This window comes from Cyrtonyx montezumae, unplaced genomic scaffold, assembly GCF_038088225.1.
Source record: "Cyrtonyx montezumae isolate F1298 unplaced genomic scaffold, pur_monq_1.0 scaffold_1, whole genome shotgun sequence".
NCBI classification, from domain to species: Eukaryota; Metazoa; Chordata; class Aves; order Galliformes; family Odontophoridae; genus Cyrtonyx; species Cyrtonyx montezumae.
In genome coordinates, this window is record NW_027071825.1 from 25,670,947 (window position 1) to 25,690,916 (window position 19,970).

Here is a 19,970-nt window from a genome sequence, read left to right on the forward strand (position 1 = left end):
AAGGGAGGTGGCTTTGCCTTTATCCCATGGCTAGTTTGGTGCACTTCAATCTGAGGAGTGTCTTAGCAACTTTAATGGTAGTTTCTGAGAAGCATGAACCTTGGAACCTTGTTTTGTCTTTCCTAGGGAATATGTAGAAGGGGGTGTCCTCTAGTGCTGGAGGAAAGGCATCGTGAGTATTGGAAAGAGTTGGGACTGTTTCTGTCTGAGCAAGGGGAGCTCTGCACTGACTCTTAGTCTGGTTAATAGTATTTCTCCTATGCGCACTTTTGGAAGAAATGCCAAATTGCATGGTTAACTCAGACCTGGCCTTAGGCATGCACATACTGTTCGTGCATTGGAAGTGACTGTTCATCCTTTTGGGCTACGGACATTATCACTGATGTCTACAGAAGAGAATTAGAATGCATCAGCTGTGTATTTAGTTGCACTGAAATCTGTGGGTCTGTTTATCTCTTCAACCTTCTTCTTGACCTTTGGTTCCTTCACCTTGTCTTTGCTGGGAAGTACAGTGCTTGTGCTCCTGGCTGCTGCCCATCCTATTGGATGGAACTGGAGAACTTCTAAACCTCAAACAAGAAGTGCTGTGCTGCTCTTCTCATTTGTCATCAGTTGTTTGAGCCTTTCTCACAACTCTCTCCTGTCTTCTGCAGGAAAGGCCTTTGACATCACATACGTGAGGCTGAAGTTCCACACCAGCAGGCCAGAGAGCTTTGCCATCTACAAACGCACCCGGGAGGACGGCCCATGGGTGCCCTACCAGTATTACAGCGGGTCCTGCGAGAGCACCTACAACAAAGTCAATCGGGGCTTCATTCGGACTGGGGAGGACGAGCAGCAGGCACTGTGCACGGATGAGTTCAGTGACATCTCCCCCCTCACTGGGGGCAATGTGGCTTTTTCAACGTTGGAGGGACGTCCCAGCGCCTACAACTTTGACAACAGCCCTGTGCTGCAGGTACGTGAGTAGGACTGGGTCTGTCAGATGGTCTGAGCTGGGTCCTTTTGTTCCACTGTCATGGATGGCAGCTTTGTAGGCTGGACTGTTGCCCTTGTTCGTACTCAAGGGCCGTTGGGCAGGTAAGTTGGGTGGGATGATCCACAGAAATCTTTCTGGAGAAAGAATGGCCCTCCATCATCAGTAAGTTTATGGTAAAACAACAACAAAGAAAAAGTCAGTGGTATTAAAGATGACTTTTCATAGGCATCATGGAAGTCTTCAGAAGATGGATGCTTACCTCTGTCACCTCAGAAGGCAGCTGTAATATTTTGCTGCCATTCCAGCTATAAGAACGGCAGGAATGTTCGTCCTGAGTCTGATATGAGACATCTTCATGTACATTTTGAGCACAAAAGATTAAGGAACGTGATGTATGATAAACAAGTGAGGAGCTATTTGAAACCCCAGCTTTCTGCATTACGTGCATGCTGAGGCAGGGGGAGCATGGTTTTGTCTGTGTTTAGTTTCTATTACAAAAGGCTTAGATAAGGGATTTGGTCAGGGGCTTTTTGTTCTTCCCAATCACACTGCTGTAGTCTGGAGCATACTGGGGCACCAGTTTATCCAGTTTACTTGTCGTTTTCTCTGTGCTGCTTGATGACACCTCCAGATCATCATGCAGCAAAGAGCTAACGCTGTGGAATTGGCCCCATCAGGGCATGTCCCCTTCCTTTTGGAGCTGGGATTAGCATGCCCTCCCTCCTCTCTTAACATTAGCAAGGTGATCCCTGATCTTCATCCACTGGGCAGAAAAGCAGGATCTGGTGGGGCTCAGTTATACAAACAAATATAAAGATTAATGAGAGACAGAAGAGCTTGTAGAATGGATAAGAACCAGTTTGGCCACCTTATTCATGCAGCTAGACCTTGTTGACAATGGTTTCTAATCACGAAGGTGTACAGAATAATTCCCCGTTGATTATAGGGTTTGTAATCCTCTAATAATCTCCGTGTAAGGAACAGAGACCTGACCACTGCTTTCCTAAAATACACACAAGCCTCTGGCATGGATTATTTCAGAACTGAAGTAAATGTGTGGTTTGTGCTCAGCATTTCCATGTGTTGATGCCAGTGTTTGTAACTCAGCAAATCTCCTTATTGTGCTGGCTGAACGGCAGCGCAGCTGCAGCACAGTTGTACATGCCTGGGTCTTTTTCCTGTACTCTTTACCACATTTGAAGGGAAATAGGATTGCAGAAGCTGTAATGAGAGCAGCAAGATGCTAACAGCCACAAGCTGAAGGTGATGTGAGATCTGGAGATGCAGGCTAGGTTATCTGGCCGTTACCGGAGGAGGATAGGGGTTGCTTTGTTGAAGAAGCTGTGCAAATACGATGCAAAGATCTGCCTGTCAGTTTTAATTCCCACCCTCACTCATCTGTCTGTCTTCTTTCCTGGAGATGTGTGCTTGCAGATGAGTGTACCCTTAAGCTCTTTCCATTCTTGCTTTGCAATCGAGCTGCCTTCAGGTGAGGGTAGCAGAGCTCCCCATGCTTCTTGCTGCGGGAATTACCCGCAGCTGAGAGCAGTCAGAGCCCGAGAGGGACCTGGGAAGGGGTGCAGAGAAAGGGCTGTCTGGAAAACTTATTCATAGCAAGAGGATATGAGGTAAGGCTTCCTGGGCAGGGCCGGGTGAGCCTCAGAGGGACGGAGGGGAAGTGGTGAGGTAGGAACATGCTGACTGATGGACGACTGCTGGCGCGACTTACTGAATGTAAATACAGCTGCTGCTGATACGGCGCTGCCGCACACTTCGGGGTTCCTCTCGTGTGTGCTCTGATGGGATTTCTGTCTGCCCTAGGAATGGGTGACGGCCACCGACATCAGGGTGAGCCTCAACCGCCTCAACACCTTCGGAGACGAAGTTTTCAACGACCCCAAAGTCCTCAAGTCGTATTACTACGCGATTTCTGATTTTGCTGTGGGTGGTAGGTGAGTAAACAATAAACCTCTGTGTTTGTTTGGCCGTTTTGGATGGGATTAGTGGAGTGCTTTAAAGATTTTGATTATACTCACATGGTACTGTTAAGTTCCGGTCTTTATTGACTGTCAGAATGCAGTAGAGTGAATCTTACAGAGCTCAGATGCTATGTATGTTTTCTTGAGGCTATAAATGTCAGAGGTAGACAAGGAATGAGTGTTTTATTTCCTGATTAGCTCAATTTGTTAAGCAGCTGGAGAAGGAGGGCACAAAGAGTGACAAGAAAGTAAAACAGCAGAGGGGAAAAAAACAGTTTTGGATAGCTTTGTAACAGACGTTGTTAATCTGTAGCCTGGAGTAACAGCAAGTAGACAATCTCAAGGTTGTTGCTTCACCTAAATGTTGGGGGCCATCTCCCATGGAGATCTGAAGCACTGTACGATGCTGTGATTCTCTGTTCCTTCTGCCAAAACGTACTGCAGAATGCTTTAATCTTAACTTGTTGGCAATAGAATGTTTTCATAAACAGAGCTGAGCCCAGTGGAGTGTTTCAGGCTGTTTGCAGAGAGCAGGCTCGAGACTGGGCTTCCATAGCAGTCACCTTGTGATCTTTAATTTCTTAACTCTGACAACAGTAGCATATGGGCAGCATGTATAACTTCTGCAGGACTCCAATAAGGGAGAAACTCAGGAGAAGTGTACTAGTGTAAAGCCAATGTGATTTTGCTTATGCTGCTCAGTTTGTTCTGCTTTAGTGGCAGACTTCAGAGGGAGGTGGGTCGGCCTTCTTGCTCCTCTAGACGCTTGCCTTGAGGATGCTGCACCTGCTTGTTCCAAAGGAGTTATCGGTTTTGTCATAATCTTACACCTTCTAATACGTCCTGTCTCAGGTTTTAAGTCTGGGCATTTTCTGGATCTCTCTGTGTGAGACCTAGATCCCTGCATTTTAAACACCCATTCCTTGTCTCTTGTTAACCAGGTGCAAATGCAATGGGCATGCAAGCGAGTGCATAAGGAACGAGCTTGGGAAGCTGGTCTGCAACTGCAAGCACAACACCTTCGGGGATGACTGTGAGAAGTGCCTTCCCTTCTTCAATGACCGGCCGTGGAGGAGAGCGACAGCAGAAAGTGCCAATGAATGCTTGCGTATGTGTGCCCACACCTGGCGGGGCGAGCGCTCGACAGTTTGCTCCCCTGGGTGTTGGCATGTCCTGGTTTTAAGTCTCAGTCTCCATCCAGTAGGCTGCCTGTAGGATTTGTGCTCTCAAGCTGGAGATGCTTCAGATCCCTCTTAATGCTCCTGTGAAACTATCTCAGGTTTCTGAGAGCATGAAATGGTTTGTTGGAGATGATGGTGTTATCCAAACTCTCATCTGCCCGCTTTTTCAGAGGAAGGAGACCCAAGCCTTCGTCTGAGGCAGGCCTAAAGCTGGGCTGACCAAATGCTGTATCTTATCTGGCACTTCAGCAACTTGTCCTGAGAGTTCTCTGACGAAGCGTAGGGTTGCAGATGGGCTGTTAGTGCTGTCGTGTCAGCAGAGGCATTCATAGATGCTCCTTGGGGATCTCAAAATGGGCTCAGATTCCTGCCTCAGTGTATATGCCGATGAGAAAATAGAACAGAGTCCATTTCCTCGTGCTGCTCTGAGCACATCCAGATCTTTTGAGGAATGTTGCCTTGGGTTTGTCATCCCTGTCCTGCAGGAGCTTTCTGGTTGGTCCCTGGGAAGGGAAAGGGCATCTCCCTTCTGGAGAGGGGTGGGAGCAACCTTTAGGAGAGACCTTTACTTCAGACCTACCGACTAAAATGCATTTAGTGTGCTGGAGTCTAACTGCCCTTTAAAAAGCTCATTTAATATCCCCTGATTTCCTCTTGGATTTGGATTACAGGTTTTTAGTTACTTCTAGACTATTTCATCCAATTTCAAGACTGTTGCAACAGTTCTGGGCTGCAAATGGAAACGTCTAGGACCAAATGCCAATTTATTTTTCTTAGTTTAGTGTTGCAGCTCCTGGTAGTTTACTTTATGGGGAAGCTTTTTCAGACAGAGAAGCTTGCTTCCTGTCTGACCTCAGTGTGCACTGATGGTTCCCAGCTGGCTGTGGGGAGACCTGTGGCTTCCCTTGACAGGATGCTGAAGCCCAGCACTCCTGCTCTCCAAGCAGGGGGAATCTGGGCTCTGCCTGCTCCCAGGAAGAAGCCCTTCTCGCAGCAGGGAATCAGCCCTTGCTCTGATCTTCCCATGTGTGTTTGCATAACTGGGGTCGGTGTCATTGCATGGGATGAGAGGGCACCGTGTGGGCTGGAAGTGACTGCTTGGCTCCCGGGGAGCACAAGGGCCGTGCTGGTGGTCGTAGGGTGCACTGTATCTCCAAGTTTCCTTCCTCCCCTTCGGGGAATATAGGGAAGTAAGTGGCAGCAAGCCTTGGGATGGCTTAAGGTTCCCTCTCCATCTTGAATATTCAGCTTTGTGCGCTGGGTTTTGTGGCCCAGCAGGGTTGGGGTATCTGCACTGGGATATCTGACCCACGTGTGTTTTTCTGCAGCTTGTGACTGCAATGGGAGGTCACAGGAGTGCTACTTTGACCCCGAGCTGTACCGCTCCACCGGCCACGGCGGCCACTGCTCGGGCTGCAGGGACAACACCGACGGCGCCCACTGCGAGAGGTGCAGGGACAGCTTCTACCGCCTCAGCAGCGAGGAGGGATGCCTGCCCTGCAGCTGCAACCCTGTTGGTAAGTGGAAGGGTCATGCAGCTGATGGCAAGCTATGAAGTGAAAAGCTTTTTTTGTCATCATTAATTTTGGCCCGCACATGAGATGTTTATTGGGTTGCATTACGGTTAAAATTATCCTTGGATCGAACCGGGCTTGGAGTGGCAGGGGCAAATAGTTCACCACTGCAGCATTTACTCCTTCAAATGGGCTCTAAAATAGTTGCCCTTTTTAACTTTTTTTTTTCCACCACTGTGTGTGTGTTGCCCTGGACACACCCAGCACCAAAGTGCTCATTTAAATTCTTAATAAACAAGATTACGCGTGCGGATATTTCGGGAAGCTCTTTGGACCAGAGAATGGTAGTGAATATTAGCAGCATCAGTTTCTCCTACTGAGTATCTAAGCACTATAAATACAAACCAGTGAAACCTTAAACACAAAAGGGGGTAAGAAAAAACAGAGTCAAGTTGAAACACGTAGTTGGACTCTTAAAAAAAAAAAGATAGGAAAAAAAATCCTGGCAGGAGAACAAATCTTTTGTAGCCAAGGAAACCGCCTGACCTGTATGGCGTGGTCCTGTAACTCCAGCAGCCCCGCAGCTAATAGGGGTGAAGGAAACAAAAGGGTAACAGATAGTGAGATATGATGTGAGGTTCCAAAATAGAGTAGCTGGAATAAGTAATTGCTTGCGGCATGCCCTAAAAGCAGCCAGCGAGAGGGCTGGCAGGGCATGTCTGCTAGCTAATTTGGTCAGAGTTGTACAGTTCTGAAGCTTTGACCAAGAAAGGCCTCTTTCGTTCTCCCTCTGCTCTCCCTGGTTCTCATGCCCTACCTTATTTTAAGACATGTTTGTGCTGGGGGTTGTTGTCAGCAGAGGGAAGAGGCAGTGAGGTGACTTCTCAGGTATTTATGGACAAACGTCAGAGGCCCTTATACCTTAGACATCAGCTTGTGTCTCACAACATGCTGTCATCCAGTGTGTATCTGAAGCCCCTGGGCTAGCTTACACAACTATTTTTTTTTACCTGAACACCATTTTTTACCTTAGTATTCATTCATGGGACTGCCAGGGAGTCCTGTAGGAGTGTACCATACTTGGTATACGGTGAAGGTTTTGTATGTTCTTCTCTCCTGTCTGACCTAATCGTCTTAAGACTTTTCACTTTGCTATAATTGTCTAACGTGGACTGAAGGGGGAAGAAAAGTATTTCTCTATTTTAGTACGCTTGTCTCCCAGCCATTAACTCTCACAGTGCTGGCAGCTCTTGGCCTGCTGGCTGCAGCAGTGCCTGGGGAGGAGGCATTGTGGGTTAAAGAAACCCGTGCTGCTGTTTGTGCAAGTCTGCTTCTGCTTTTGGGCAGTATCTTAGAGGAACACATCCTGTCAAACAAGGAAGTTTTTCCCTAGGATCGATTAGGGCTAATGGTGTAAGCACATGTAGCCTCCCCCATCCAGCTTGGGATTCACTGGAAGAAACCAGAGCATGAAGGGTAGAGGAGGTCAGAATAGCTCCTGGCAAAGGGGAGGTGGTCAGTGGGGAGACAGAGGGCTTAGGGAATGAGTTCTTTGGGTGGGGAATTAGATCTTAGAATTGTAGAATGGCTTTGTGTTGGAAGGGATCTTGGAGATCACCTAGTTCCAACCCTTCTGCTATAGGCAGGGACACCTCCCACCACACCGGGTTGCTCACGGCGACTTGATCACCTGTCTGTGGGCCTGCTAAGGGAGAACACCAAACTGAGCTGCTGCTCATCAGCTTGAAGCCGTGCTTCAGACTTTCTTGTATTTCTTGCACCTTCTGTGGGTTAACAGTCACGTGGGTATGGTAAGGCCCCTGTCCCTCACTTCCCTGCAGGCTCCCTCAGCACGCAGTGTGATAGCTATGGTCAGTGCAGCTGCAAGCCTGGAGTCATGGGAGAGAAATGTGACCGCTGCCAGCCGGGCTTCCATTCCCTCTCTGAGGCTGGGTGCAGGTAAGGGGAGCTGCCCTCTAAAAGGAAAAGCGGATGCCTTTTTAAAGCCGTGCGTGGTTTTAATTAATTATCCTCTCTCGTGGCTCTCTCAGGCCCTGTTCTTGCAATCCTGCTGGCAGCACAGGTGAATGCAACATGGAAACAGGACGGTGTGCTTGCAAGGACAATGTTGAGGGCTTCCACTGTGAGAGGTGAGTTCTCTTCCTGTGGCTTTGTTTCAAGAATGAGAAGTATTTGAGCAATGGCCCGGAGTAAGCATCAGGGAAATGAATTCTTTTTCCTTCACATCTTCAGATGCAAACCCGGGTTTTTCCATCTGGATCCCTCAAATCCAAGAGGCTGTACCCCCTGCTTCTGTTTTGGACACTCTTCTGTGTGCACCAATGCTGTTGGCTACAGCGTGTACAGCATCACCTCCAGCTTTCAGTTTGGTAAAACGAACCTTTCTTTGTGTCTCAGGTTGGGTTGTAGACCAAACTGGGAGAAGTCCCGTTCCCTCTTGCCTGTGTGAGGTTGCAAACTTAGGGTGCAGGATCCTTTTTTTGGAAGTGCAGAGCTACCGGAGTCGATGAGAGCTTCATTGTCTTCAGGTTGTTTGTCCGTTTGGGTAGAAGGAATTCATGGCTTTGCCCTCAGGCACACAGTGTGTGCAGTTGTATGTCGGTGCTGCAGATGTAAAAATTCATACCTCGAAAGAGAGGTGCTAGAAAAGCAGAGGGGGCACTTTCTCCATGATAAAACTGAATCAGGAGTTGGATGGGGGGAGGATTAGAATTGCTTCACGTTTTGGGTTGCATGGCTCTGAATGAAATGTGGTTGTGTTTCTGATGGATCTGTAAGCTGAGCAGAATTCTGTTTTTCATGCAGTCAGTTTCCTGCTTTCCTGCTTGTGAATGTTTTCGTTCTGCATAGTCTAAAAAAACCCATCTTTTTAATTAAAATTCCAATGGAAAACAGTTCTTACAAAGGCTGAAACTTGCATAAAGTCATAGCTGACTGCAGGCTTCCCAGTCCTTCCCTGAGCTCTTCAGAAATCAAAATGTTCAGTGTGTATTCATCCTGTGGTCAGAGTCTCAAGTCAGCGTTCTGGGTATGCTATCTGTGTTCTGCACAGTGCCAGCTTATAAAACAGAGATGAGTTACGTATAAGCAGTTTGCAGAATAGCATGATGTGTGTAGAGCTGCTCCTTCAAATGGTGCTGACTGTTGCACGTTTGGCTTTCAGGAGAGGACGAGTGGCACGCAGAGCAGCGTGATGGCTCCCAGGTCCCGCTGCAGTGGAGTTCAGAGACCCAGGACATCTCTGTCATCTCAGACAGCTACTTCCCCATCTATTTTGTTGCACCACGTAGGTCATTGCAGAAAAGCTCGCTTCTTGAGTACCTGTGGCCTCTCTGTCCCCTGACCATAACGATTTCTTCCCGTTCCAGGCAAGTTCTTGGGCAACCAAGTTTTGAGCTACGGTCAGAACCTGACCTTCTCCTTCCGCGTGGACAGACGGGACACGCGGCTCTCCGCAGAGGACCTGGTGCTGGAAGGGGCCGGGCTGCGTGTGTCGGTGCCCCTCATTGCCCAGGGCAACACGTACCCCAGTGAGAACCCACTGACCTACACCTTCAGGTGAGAGGGCCCAGCCCAGCGGGAGCCAGGAGCGCAGGTGGGACCTGGTCTGCCACGCACCCTGCCCTCTGAGCTCCTGGGAAAGCAAACAGCAGTAATTTTAGCTCACAAGAGCGGTCTTATCAGGTTAATTTGAAGCTGGCTGTTCAGCAGTGTTGCTTAAGTGTATGCAAAGTATGTGGCAATCACATACTGTGGTTGGAAATGGTGCTTTAAAAGGGCACAGCTGTTAGCATCTGAAAGCTTTGTAAATGGGGCATGGCTCTTCTCCCTAGGCTCCATGAGGCTGCAGATTACCCGTGGAGGCCTGCTCTCTCTGCATTTGACTTCCAGAAGCTTCTCCACAATTTGACCGCCATCAAGATCCGTGGGACATATAGCGAGAGAAGTAAGTTGCTGAGCAGAGTGTCACAAAGAGGGGCAGACCCCTTTGGGCAGACCACTTTGTTTGGGGCTGTGGTTGCTTGCTTGCAGGGCCTGGTCATACATAGCTGTAGCAGTTATTGGCGAAGCCACGAGACTTGTTTTTCGCCTGGCCTTCCTGTATAGCAGCTTCTCCTGGGGCTGCTGGAGAGGAGATGGAGAAGAAACATGCTGTGCTGCCTTTGAGAGTCTTGGAGTGAGCACTTGCCACTGCTGATCCCCCTCTGTGGAGCAGATGTGGTTCTCAGCTCCTGTTGTGCAGCCAGTGCTTTCTGAATGGATAGGAACGAACAGTGCAGAGTTCTGACAGATATGATAGCAGAGATGTAGGGAGACTGAAATGAGTCTCTCTGTGATCAGTTACCTTCACCCTGTTGAAAAATTCCCCGTGGTGAGGATTTATTGGAAATCAGACACTAGTTAGGTTAGCCTTTGGATGCTGTCACGAGAAGGATTTTCTGACTTAAAATCAAGTACACGAAACACTCATGTGTGGCTTCCCCATATGCCAGTAGAGGTTGCTCATAAAGAAAAAACCCAAGGTGATGGGTGAGAGGGGAGGGAGTCATGGAGCAGGCTGTCCTTTGGGCAGCTCCTCGTAGTGCAGCATTGACCGTGTCTTCCTCTCCCTGCTCCGAGGTGCCGGCCACCTGGATGACGTTACCATCACCAGTGCTGTCCCAGGGGCTGGTGTGCCTGCAGTGTGGGTGGAGAGCTGCTCCTGCCCAGCAGGCTACGAGGGGCAGTTCTGTGAGCGCTGCTCCCCGGGATACCGCCGAGAGACGCCGGGCCTGGGACCCTACAGCCCCTGTGTGCCTTGCACCTGCAACGGGCACAGCGAGACCTGTGATCCCGAGACGGGTAAGCAGCACTGGGGAGCGGAGGGCTGTTCGTTTTGTGTTGGCTGAAGAGGGAAAGAAAAAAACCCACGTGCCTCTCTGCTCCAGGCGTGTGCGACTGCAGGGATAACACGGCGGGATCTCAGTGTGAGAAGTGCAGCGATGGGTACTACGGAGATGCCACAGCGGGCACAGCCTTGGACTGCCAGCCCTGCCCGTGCCCCGGCGGCTCCAGCTGCGCCGTCGTGCCCCGCACCAGGGAGGTTGTGTGCACCAGCTGCCAGACAGGCACCACGGGTGAGTCCCTGCCAGAAGGGCACTTCTCCCAGCCCCGTGTTCCTGGGGATGTCTCCTAGCAGCTCTGCTGCTCTGACCTGGTTCAGACACAACTCGCTTCTCTCTTCCTCCAGCCCTGCTTCCGCATGCATGGCTGAAGGACTCTCATTCTTGGTGTCCTTCTCTTGAAAACAAAAGGGAAACGCGTGCAAATCTGAACATTTCTGTGCTCTGTATGTGAGCCATGCTGGCTTCTGGTGCAGATCTGGCACAGGCTGCCCAGAGCTGTGGGTGCCCCATCCCTGAAGGCGCCCAAGCCTGTGGATGGGGCCCTGGGCAGCGTGAGCTGGCGGGTGAGCAGCCAGCCCAAGGCAGGGGTGGGGCTGGAGCTCTGGGGTCCCTTCCAACCTAAGCTGTTCCATCATCTGGTAACTTCATAACATTGGACTGTAAGTGTGATAGATTTAAAAGAGCCGGGAAAGCGGGTCAGACTGAAACAAAATTTGAAGGTGATCCTCCCATCTGCCAGCCAGAGGCACTGTGGGATGCTCAGAGAGGCCAGTGTCCTCTCTGGAGAGAGCTGGAAGGTTGCTGTGACTCGTGAACACCAATCAAAACGTACAAGCCCAAATATATACTATGCAGTTTTAAAAAGAAGTGTATGAACAGGTGCTGAGCTTTTTTCTTAACGACAGACCGGAAGGGCTGAGTGTGTACTTGAGCTGTGAAGTGGGGCCTTATTTGCTGTTGGCAGACAGAACAAAAGCCTTAAGATGGCTGGCAGCTTCCACGCTTCTCTGTTGGTTTTTTTTTGCTTGGCATGAAAGAGTCCAAAGTCCAGAGTACCTGTACATGCTTTAAATGCTTGGGAAAGCCCCTGCTTGAGGCCAGAGGCACACCATCTGGAGCAGCTCCTGGGGGTTCCCAAGGATGCCATGGCTTTGTGAACCAGTGCAGAGTGCTGAAGTCAGAGCTCCTCGCAGCTCAGGTTTCCACGCAAGCTCATGCTTTATTGTAGCTAACACGGCCACCCAAGAGTTACTCCTGCTTCTCGTGTTTCTGAATGTGTTTGTAATGAGGAAAAGGTGAGGGAAGAGATGGTTTGTGTGTGTAGAACTGCCTGAGAAATGGCTGGGGAGTGGCAGGGAAGGCTGAGTCAGCAGCTAGCTTGGGAAGCTGCTGGGCTGCGTGCTTTGGGGGCTGCCTGCTGAGGTTCAGCAGATCTCTGTCAGCATGGCTTCCTGGAGAAGGGGTGCCCCACTGAGCTCCACCCTCTCTGACTCTTAAATTAACAACAAAATACAGCAAATATGGATGGCTTGAGGCAGTAAGAAGGGGACGGGGAAGCTAAAATAATCCTTCCAGGAGGGGACACAGCAGTGGGCTTCCTGCTGCAGCACGTGCTTCTGTCCCGCCACAGGCAAGAGGTGTGAGCTGTGTGATGACGCCTATTTCGGAGACCCGCTGGGTGAAAACGGGGCCGTGAGGCCGTGCCGCCTGTGCCAGTGCAACGACAACATCGATCCCAACGCCGTGGGCAACTGCAACCGGCAGACAGGAGAGTGCCTCAAGTGCATCTACAACACGGCCGGCTTCTACTGCGATCGCTGCAAGGACGGCTTCTTCGGGAACCCCCTGGCCCCCAACCCTGCCGACAAGTGCCGGGGTATGAGCGTTTCCTCCCGTGTTTAAAGCTGGTTCGGTCCCTGAGAACTGCCTTGGGGTGACGTTTCCCACTCCTGTCCCTTTTGCAGCTTGTCACTGTAATCCCTACGGCACCGTGAATCAGCAGACGAGCTGCAACCAAGTGACGGGGCAGTGTGAGTGCCTCTCCCACGTCACCGAGAGGGACTGCAGTGCCTGTGAGCCCGGCTTCTTCAACCTGCAGAGCGGCCATGGCTGCGAGAGGTAACCTTCAGCCCATGCTGGGGCAGCAGGCCCCGTTTTGGGTCTGCCATCAGCAAGGGCGGGAATGTGGTGCTTGTCATCAGTGTCTCTCGTTCCTTGTTAACGCTGCTGAGGATGAGGAGGAGTTAAGGAGCAGCTCCGAGGGCTGTACAGAAAATCTTGACTTATAAATAGCTTTATAAATAGCCCTAAATCAGAGTTTTAAATGGAAAAGTGTCACGTGGCTGTGTGACCGTCGGTAACAAGGGCTCATGGGTTCCTTTTTTAGTGCAGCCACCGAGTGACCTTGTGTGGTTCAGAGGCTGGGTGCCTTATCCCAGCAAGAAAAGTCACTGCCTTGTCATGGAGGCTTCCAGCAGTGCTCAGAGGGCTCCTTCAGTGATGTATCCACCGTGCCTGCTGCCCCTTGTCAACGGCTGATGTAAGGCTCTCTCCCCCAGGTGTGACTGCCACGCGCTGGGCTCCACCAACGGCCAATGTGACATATGGACGGGGCAGTGTGAGTGCCAGCCCGGCGTCACCGGCCAGCGCTGCGACCGCTGCGAGGCCAACCACTTCGGGTTCGGCCCCGAGGGCTGCAAACGTGAGTGCAGGTGCTCAGTATACAGAGCCAGTCTTAAGGAGCAGCACGACTGAAAAAGAATATATTCATAGAACCACTTAGGTTGGAAAAAGACGCTCAGATCCTCAAATCCAGCCGTGTCCCATCCCCATCACTGACCACGTCTCTCAGTGCCACATCTCTGTGGTTCTTGGGCACCTCTGGGGACAGTGACCCCACTGCTTCACTGGGCAGCCCGTGGCCGTGCCTCACCACTCGATGAGAGAGGAAATCTTTCCTACTATTTAACGTGAACCTCCCCCCGGGCACAACTTAAGGCCTCGTCAGTGCCTTGCTGTGCATGGCAGCACTGTGATGGGAGCAGGGCTCCGTCGTGGGTCACTGGATCCCCCTGCTGTGTTTGCAGAGAGCAGGCTGCAGTTTTAGGGTGTTTGTGTGTCCCCTTTGCTCTGACCAAGGCTCACCTTCCCTGCAGCGTGCGACTGTGACCCGGAGGGCTCGCGTGCCCTGCAGTGCCGCGAGGATGGTCGCTGTGAGTGCAAGGAGGGCTTTGTGGGGAACCGCTGCGACCAGTGCGAGGAGAACTACTTCTACAACCGGTCGTGGCCGGGCTGCCAGGAGTGCCCTGCGTGTTACAGATTAGTGAAAGATAAGGTAAGGCCACCAACGTGACTGACTGCGAGGTTTCTGGGGTCGGTGCTCCACGCCTTGCCTCCTCACCCAGTGACAGAAAGTGGAGAGGTGTGCTGCTGCTCTCCCCGTGATGTAATGATGTAACGGTGCTCTGCCCCTTTCACACAGGTGGCAGAGCAACGAGAGAGGCTTCGGGAGCTGGAAAACCTTATAGCAAACCTGGGCACGGGAGGAGAAACTGTCACTGATGAAGCCTTTGAGGAGAGGTTGAAGCAGGCAGAGCGAGACGTTACGGAGCTGCTCCAAGAAGCGCAGAACAGCAAAGGTGAGCTGAGCGGATCAGACGTGGGCTAGCATGAAATGAGCTTGATGTTCATGTTCCCTCAGGATGCAGAGCTTTTTCTTTCAAGCCTTTAGTGTGCATTAGAGTGGAGGGCTATTTTGGATAGCATTGGGACCAGTGTATGTTACTATCAGAACAGCAGAGGCAGAGATTTTTGTCCCTGGTGTTGTTTTTTTGTTTTTTGTTTTAAAGCAGGAGGATTTTCAATAGGTTTGTGCTTTTGCAGCTTTTACCAGGAGCAAATTCAGCCCGAGTTGCTCACAGATTTGTTTGGATACCTTGGGTCAAAGCATTTCTTGTTGGGATATCATCAGTGATTAGAACAAAAGCCTTAAAATCCTACTGGCAAACTTTATCAGCCCACCATAAAGCGCATAATGTTCTGAAAAGTGCTGTTGTGGTGGCCTGTAGCTGTTTTTCCCATTAAACTCTGGTTCTTGTACTGCCACCTCTACTCTAGGATGACTGTGAGCAGGGCATTAAGTATGACAGTGGATTTTGCCTCGGGTTTTTTTTAACACATTAAGTTAATGCATGCTCTGGAGAAGAGCAAATTGAAGGAGACTCGACTTAGAAGTGTTCCCCTGGGAGTGTGCTTGCTGATTTGAGATCACTTGGGAAGGATCTTTTGGAAAAGCTGGTACTAATCTGACACTGCATGTCATGTGCTTGGAAAGATTCCTGCTGATAGGAATGGTTACCAAAGCCCTGCAGCTCTAGGTAGCATTGTTTCCTGCTTAGCAGCTGTGCCCAGATGACAGCAGTCCTGTGTGCAAGGTGTGAGGGTGGGTATTACAGTAAGGTTAGGTTGTGGATTGGGTTTTGTGTTGTTGCTTCTTCATCTTTCCTCAGGAGAAGGCAAGTTCAGTGCAAAATCGATGCTTGCAAAATGCACATGTGGCCTTTATTTGTCCTTTTCTACTTGATATGTAACTTTCTAAGTGCTTTAAGTGCTCACATTGATTACATAGGACATACTGCAAAGTGAAGACAAATGTATTTGTGAAAAATCTTAGTTTTGCAGGCATGCGGGACTCTGCTTGGACTTTGTCCCCTGATAGAGCTCTCATCTATCAAAAGTAATTGTTGGCAAGGCACGTGCCTGCTCAAGAACACCATTACTTATTATGGGGCATTACCTGGCAGTCAAGATTTTAGGGAGCTCGTAGTTTGTGTGGGTTGAAGAGCTGAGGCTGGATCATCTGTCCTTCCAGCTTTCATCCACCCTCTGGGGTGGGTAGCATGCAGGGTGGGTTTGCTGCTCTGCACATCTTCAGTTGCTTTTTATGGGACACATTCTGGCTCAGGGGAAGACCACCATTGCCCAGAGTGGATGACATACAGCCCTGCGATTCCCCCATCTCTGCTCATATTGTAATAATGAAGATAAAACGAATCAGCAAAGCAAATGTTTTGTGCCTTTTGAAGAGGAGCTCCGTTGCCTTTCTTTTTTTAATCAATGATAGAGGTGCAACAAGGTTCTGAACACAAAATCTCCCATTAGAGCCAGTTCAAGCACCCAGCAGGACTGTCTTAGTAGTAGTTAATGATGATGACTTTGATCTCAAGCCAGGTGACTTATGAAACAGCTTTGCTAAGTCCCTTTTCAACGGAGGATTAACCTGCCAATGCATTGCCTGCAATGATAAGCTGCTGCTTCAACTTTTCTTCCTGCTTTAATTAATTTTGCTTCCTTTCTTTTGTATTGTGCCTTTCAGACGTAGATCAGGGTATCATGGACCGTCTCAAAGACATCAACAGCACGTTGACAAGTCAGCTCAGCAGGCTGAGGAACATCCAGAACACGGTGCAGGAGACAGAGAACCTGGCAGAGCAAGCCCGGGGCTGGGTGGAGGACACAGAGGACCTGATTGCTATGGCTTCTGATATGCTGGAGAAGGCAAAGATGGCAGCTGGCAATGTGGTAAGTGTGCTGTGGAGATCTATGGGGCAGGGAGAGGACAGGGGCTGGCTGCCTGGCTGTGTTTCTCTGCTTTTTCTCACTGCCGTAGCAAATTGGCTCTGAAAATATCTCCTTACTCAATAATGTGGAAAATAAACTGAGGAATATGCAAATTCTCTTTCGTAAATGGCATCCCAACCCCTGCTGAAGGAAGAACAGTTTGAAAAACCCTGAGCATATACCAAAATGTTTGTTCTTTTAGGGAAAACTGCTGTTGGAAACAGCGTTGGCTTAAGAAAAAGTACAGAGAGGTCAGAAGTAGGTTAGACACATCTCAAAGCATTTAGATCATGACAATAAATATTTCAAGCATTGATGAATAAAAGATGAAAATAGAGCTTCAAGGTATAGTTTCCCTCTTTTTTTTTTTTCTGCTTTTGTTTTTTCCAGTCCATTACAGCCCCGGAGTCGAGCGGTGACCCCAACAACATGACTCTATTGGCAGAAGAGGCACGCCGGCTGGCTGAGAGGTAAGCTGTGCTGCAGCTCCTGCCAGCCCTCATCCAGGGCCCGCTATCCCAGTGCAGATCAGGGTGAAGGAGGAAAATCTCAGAGCTGAGGGCATAAACTGCTGCTCAGCAGTTTCTGATGGCGTTGTTTTCCTTCTGTGATCTCGTCCAGGCACAAACAAGAAGCCGATGAGATTGTTCGCATAGCCAAGGCAGCAAATGATACTTCCACAGAAGCGTATCAGCTGCTGCTGAAGACCCTGGCTGGGGAAAACCAAACTGCACGTGACATTGATGAGCTCAACCAGAAGTGAGTCAGTAAAGAAAACCAGGTTCATTTCCTGGCTTTGGAGTGGTAGTTCAAATCAGTGTTCCAGCCTCTCTATTCTAAGTTCAGTTCAACACAGACTCTCACAGGATCCTTGTTTTCCTTTTGTTAGATATAACCAAGCAAGAAACATTTCTCGAGATCTAGAGAGACAGGCCAACAGTGTGCTTGAGGAGGCAGAGGAAGCTGGAAATAAAGCCCTCCAGATCTATGCTAACCTCACCAATCTGCCCACTGTGGACACCACAGGACTGGAGGTACGTGAATGGAGTGCTGTGTGTGACTTTCTAACAAGGACAACCATTAACACAGTGTGTTAGGTGGCTGACTGAGTGCTCTCTTCTAATGGTACTCTGCCTTAGATCCATCTAGACACATCCAGATGGCTGTGTTTTGGTTTTTATGCAGGAAACTGCAAATATAGACCCCCCCCCCCCCCAGTTTCTGCCAGGTTCTGAAGGACCAGAAAGCAGAGTGAAATGTTGCTTGTCAAACGTTGTGTCTTGAACCATACTGTGTTTTGTCGCCTGTTCAGAAATTCTTTAATGTTCAGAGAACCTGCATCTGTTTCTGATGTCTGCATGCAGAGTGAAGCAAATAAGATCAAGAAGGAAGCAGAGGAGTTAGATCAGTTAATAGCAAGGAAGCTGAAAGACTATGAAGACTTGAGGGAAGACATGAAAGGAAAGGAGCTGGAAGTCAAGAACCTCTTGGAGAAAGGGAAGACGGAGCAGCAGGTCAGTTCTGTTTGGTGCAGGGAAACAAGGGACTGGTAAGACGCAAGAGATTTGGCTGTAGTCATATCTTAGTGGCATTTGTTACTTATGAGGAGTTGGTATCTTTGGTGCTGTCTTGGTTGTGTGGGGGACAGTGTTCCAAAGTACCTGGTTTCATAGCAGGTGTTGCCACTCACTTGGGGACAAATGCTGTTCTGTATTTGAATTGGTGTTTCTTGCGGAGCGATGCTTTCTGACAGGCCTGCATGGTCATCCATCAAAGGATGAGAGTATGCTGATGGATGTCACCTCTCTTTAGACTGCAGACCAGCTCCTGGCTCGAGCAGATGCAGCAAAAGCTCTGGCTGAGGAAGCTGCTCGGAAGGGCAATGGCACGCTGCAGGAGGCCAACACCATTCTCAGCAATCTGAAAGGTAAAGAGCTCGTATGGGGAGCCCTGCAACTCCCGTCAGGTCACTGTGCAGGAAGGCATCTTGGTTAAAAGGCTCATGCTGTTGCCAGTGCTGGTGTTAGAGGATTCTTTTGGCTTTTATTTTAAAAAGAAGAACAGTGTCTTAGTTTCAGCTGGGTTGCAGTTTTCTTCAGCGTGCCTGGTGTGGTGATTTGGTTCTAGGAGAAAAAACAGTGTTGATTACACACTGATGTGTATGGTTGCTGCTAAGCAGTGCTGTACAGAGCCAGGGCTGTTAGCTGCAAAGGGCCCAGGGATGGAGGGGAGTGAGCCACCTGCCAGATTAAACCACAGCAAACAGAAATCCTTCCAGTGACCAGAATTCTCCTGTATTTGTTTAGCTTCTTTATTTAGCCCTGGATTATGTGTGATAGGGTGAGCTGCAGGCATAGACACCCCGATATCCCAGTTTGCTCTTCTTCCCTCGAATGTGAGAACTCGTTTTGCCCTCTCTCAGATTTCGATAAGCGGGTGAACGACAACAAGACAGCAGCTGAGGAGGCACTGAAGAGAATTCCTGCCATTGCCCAAACCATTGCTGAAGCCAACAACAAGACACGCCAGGCAGAGCTGGCCCTTGGCAACGCTGCTGCTGATGCCCGTGAGGCCAAGACTAGAGCAGACGATGCTGAGAAAATTGCCAGTGCTGTTCAGAAGGTGAGTCCCCTGCAGTTCTGGAGCCAGCCCTCCAGGGGCATGCATCCCACCTCAGCAGCGCATAAGCTCTGTTCCAGTAAGTTCTGCACCTTCCCCAGCTGTTCTCATCCTTCTCCCCATGCTGGCTGCAGAGTGCTGCTGCTACCAGAGCAGAAGCGGACAAGACCTTCTCTGACGTGACGGGGCTGGCCAAGGAGGTGGATGACATGATGAAGCAGCTCCAGGAGGCAGAAAAAGAGCTGAAGCGTAAACAAGATGATGCTGATCAGGATATGATGATGGCAGGCATGGTGAGTAACTCAGGCACTGGTGGCAAAGAGGTAATTTCTCCCCACCTATGGAAGCTTTCCCTCCCTCTGATGTTCCAGTGGCCACACTGAGTCCACTTAGTATTCTCCATCTTCCAAGTTTTAATTGTAAAAGAGCTCAGTTAACGTAGCTTCACTGCTGGACTTGGAGAGATGGTTTTCTTAACACAGTACTCTTAAACAAACCTGACCCTGGTGTGACTTTTCCTGTAAAACAGTTACTGGGGATCTGTACCTTTTATTATTGCAGGAAATGGGATGTTTGCAGGCTGTCTTTTCCAGTGCTGTGACAGGTATCTCCACTCAGAGATCGTTGTCGTGGAGAGGGAAAGCAGGGATGCACGCAACTGCTTGAGCAGATGAATGGAAAGCAGAGGTGGTGGTTTCATTAAGCCCTGTGCAGCTCACAGTGTTCTCCTGGCTTTTGTCCTGCAGGCCTCACAGGCAGCCCAGGAAGCAGAGGACAACGCAAGGAAAGCGAAAAACTCTGTGAACAGCTTGCTTGCTGTCATTAATGACCTTTTAGACCAACTAGGTAAGGCTGTCCTTTTTTCTTGCCTCCTAACAGGGACGTGCTGGCAGGCAGTGTGATGTGGTGCTGTGCAGGGAATCAAATGGGTCCATTTTGTCTTCCTAGAAATTAAATGTACGTGGTTTGGGCAAGTGCTCTTTTCTTTCTGAAGTAGCCTTGAAGCAAATTGTGCAGCATTCTGTACCACTTCCCTGCAAGCTAAGGACTGCTGGTGGGGTACTGGAGGTGGAGCCCCTTTGGTTGTTCCTGTTTCTTACACACAGATGGCCTGATGCAGATCTTGCTTCACTCACCCAGAGCGTGGGATCTACTCTGTAACCACCTGGAAG

At 49.7% G+C, this 19,970-nt stretch overlaps 1 protein-coding gene across 1 annotated transcript in view; it reads left to right on the plus strand.

Moving 5' to 3' along the window:
- LAMC1 (laminin subunit gamma 1) overlaps window positions 1-19,970 on the plus strand; it is a 47,276-nt gene that overhangs the window by 26,746 nt on the left and 560 nt on the right. Inside the window, exons 2-27 of the mRNA XM_065745208.1 lie at window positions 654-958; window positions 2,801-2,931; window positions 3,900-4,066; window positions 5,468-5,656; window positions 7,495-7,612; window positions 7,705-7,803; window positions 7,907-8,043; window positions 8,838-8,960; window positions 9,043-9,232; window positions 9,508-9,620; window positions 10,295-10,516; window positions 10,603-10,791; window positions 12,191-12,436; window positions 12,525-12,678; window positions 13,119-13,261; window positions 13,716-13,894; window positions 14,042-14,198; window positions 15,935-16,140; window positions 16,570-16,649; window positions 16,801-16,938; window positions 17,069-17,213; window positions 17,544-17,693; window positions 17,992-18,106; window positions 18,602-18,801; window positions 18,933-19,091; window positions 19,545-19,644. Of these exons, the coding sequence (XP_065601280.1) occupies window positions 654-958; window positions 2,801-2,931; window positions 3,900-4,066; window positions 5,468-5,656; window positions 7,495-7,612; window positions 7,705-7,803; window positions 7,907-8,043; window positions 8,838-8,960; window positions 9,043-9,232; window positions 9,508-9,620; window positions 10,295-10,516; window positions 10,603-10,791; window positions 12,191-12,436; window positions 12,525-12,678; window positions 13,119-13,261; window positions 13,716-13,894; window positions 14,042-14,198; window positions 15,935-16,140; window positions 16,570-16,649; window positions 16,801-16,938; window positions 17,069-17,213; window positions 17,544-17,693; window positions 17,992-18,106; window positions 18,602-18,801; window positions 18,933-19,091; window positions 19,545-19,644 (4,155 nt within the window). The remainder of the gene's footprint in view (window positions 1-653; window positions 959-2,800; window positions 2,932-3,899; window positions 4,067-5,467; window positions 5,657-7,494; window positions 7,613-7,704; window positions 7,804-7,906; window positions 8,044-8,837; window positions 8,961-9,042; window positions 9,233-9,507; window positions 9,621-10,294; window positions 10,517-10,602; window positions 10,792-12,190; window positions 12,437-12,524; window positions 12,679-13,118; window positions 13,262-13,715; window positions 13,895-14,041; window positions 14,199-15,934; window positions 16,141-16,569; window positions 16,650-16,800; window positions 16,939-17,068; window positions 17,214-17,543; window positions 17,694-17,991; window positions 18,107-18,601; window positions 18,802-18,932; window positions 19,092-19,544; window positions 19,645-19,970) is intronic.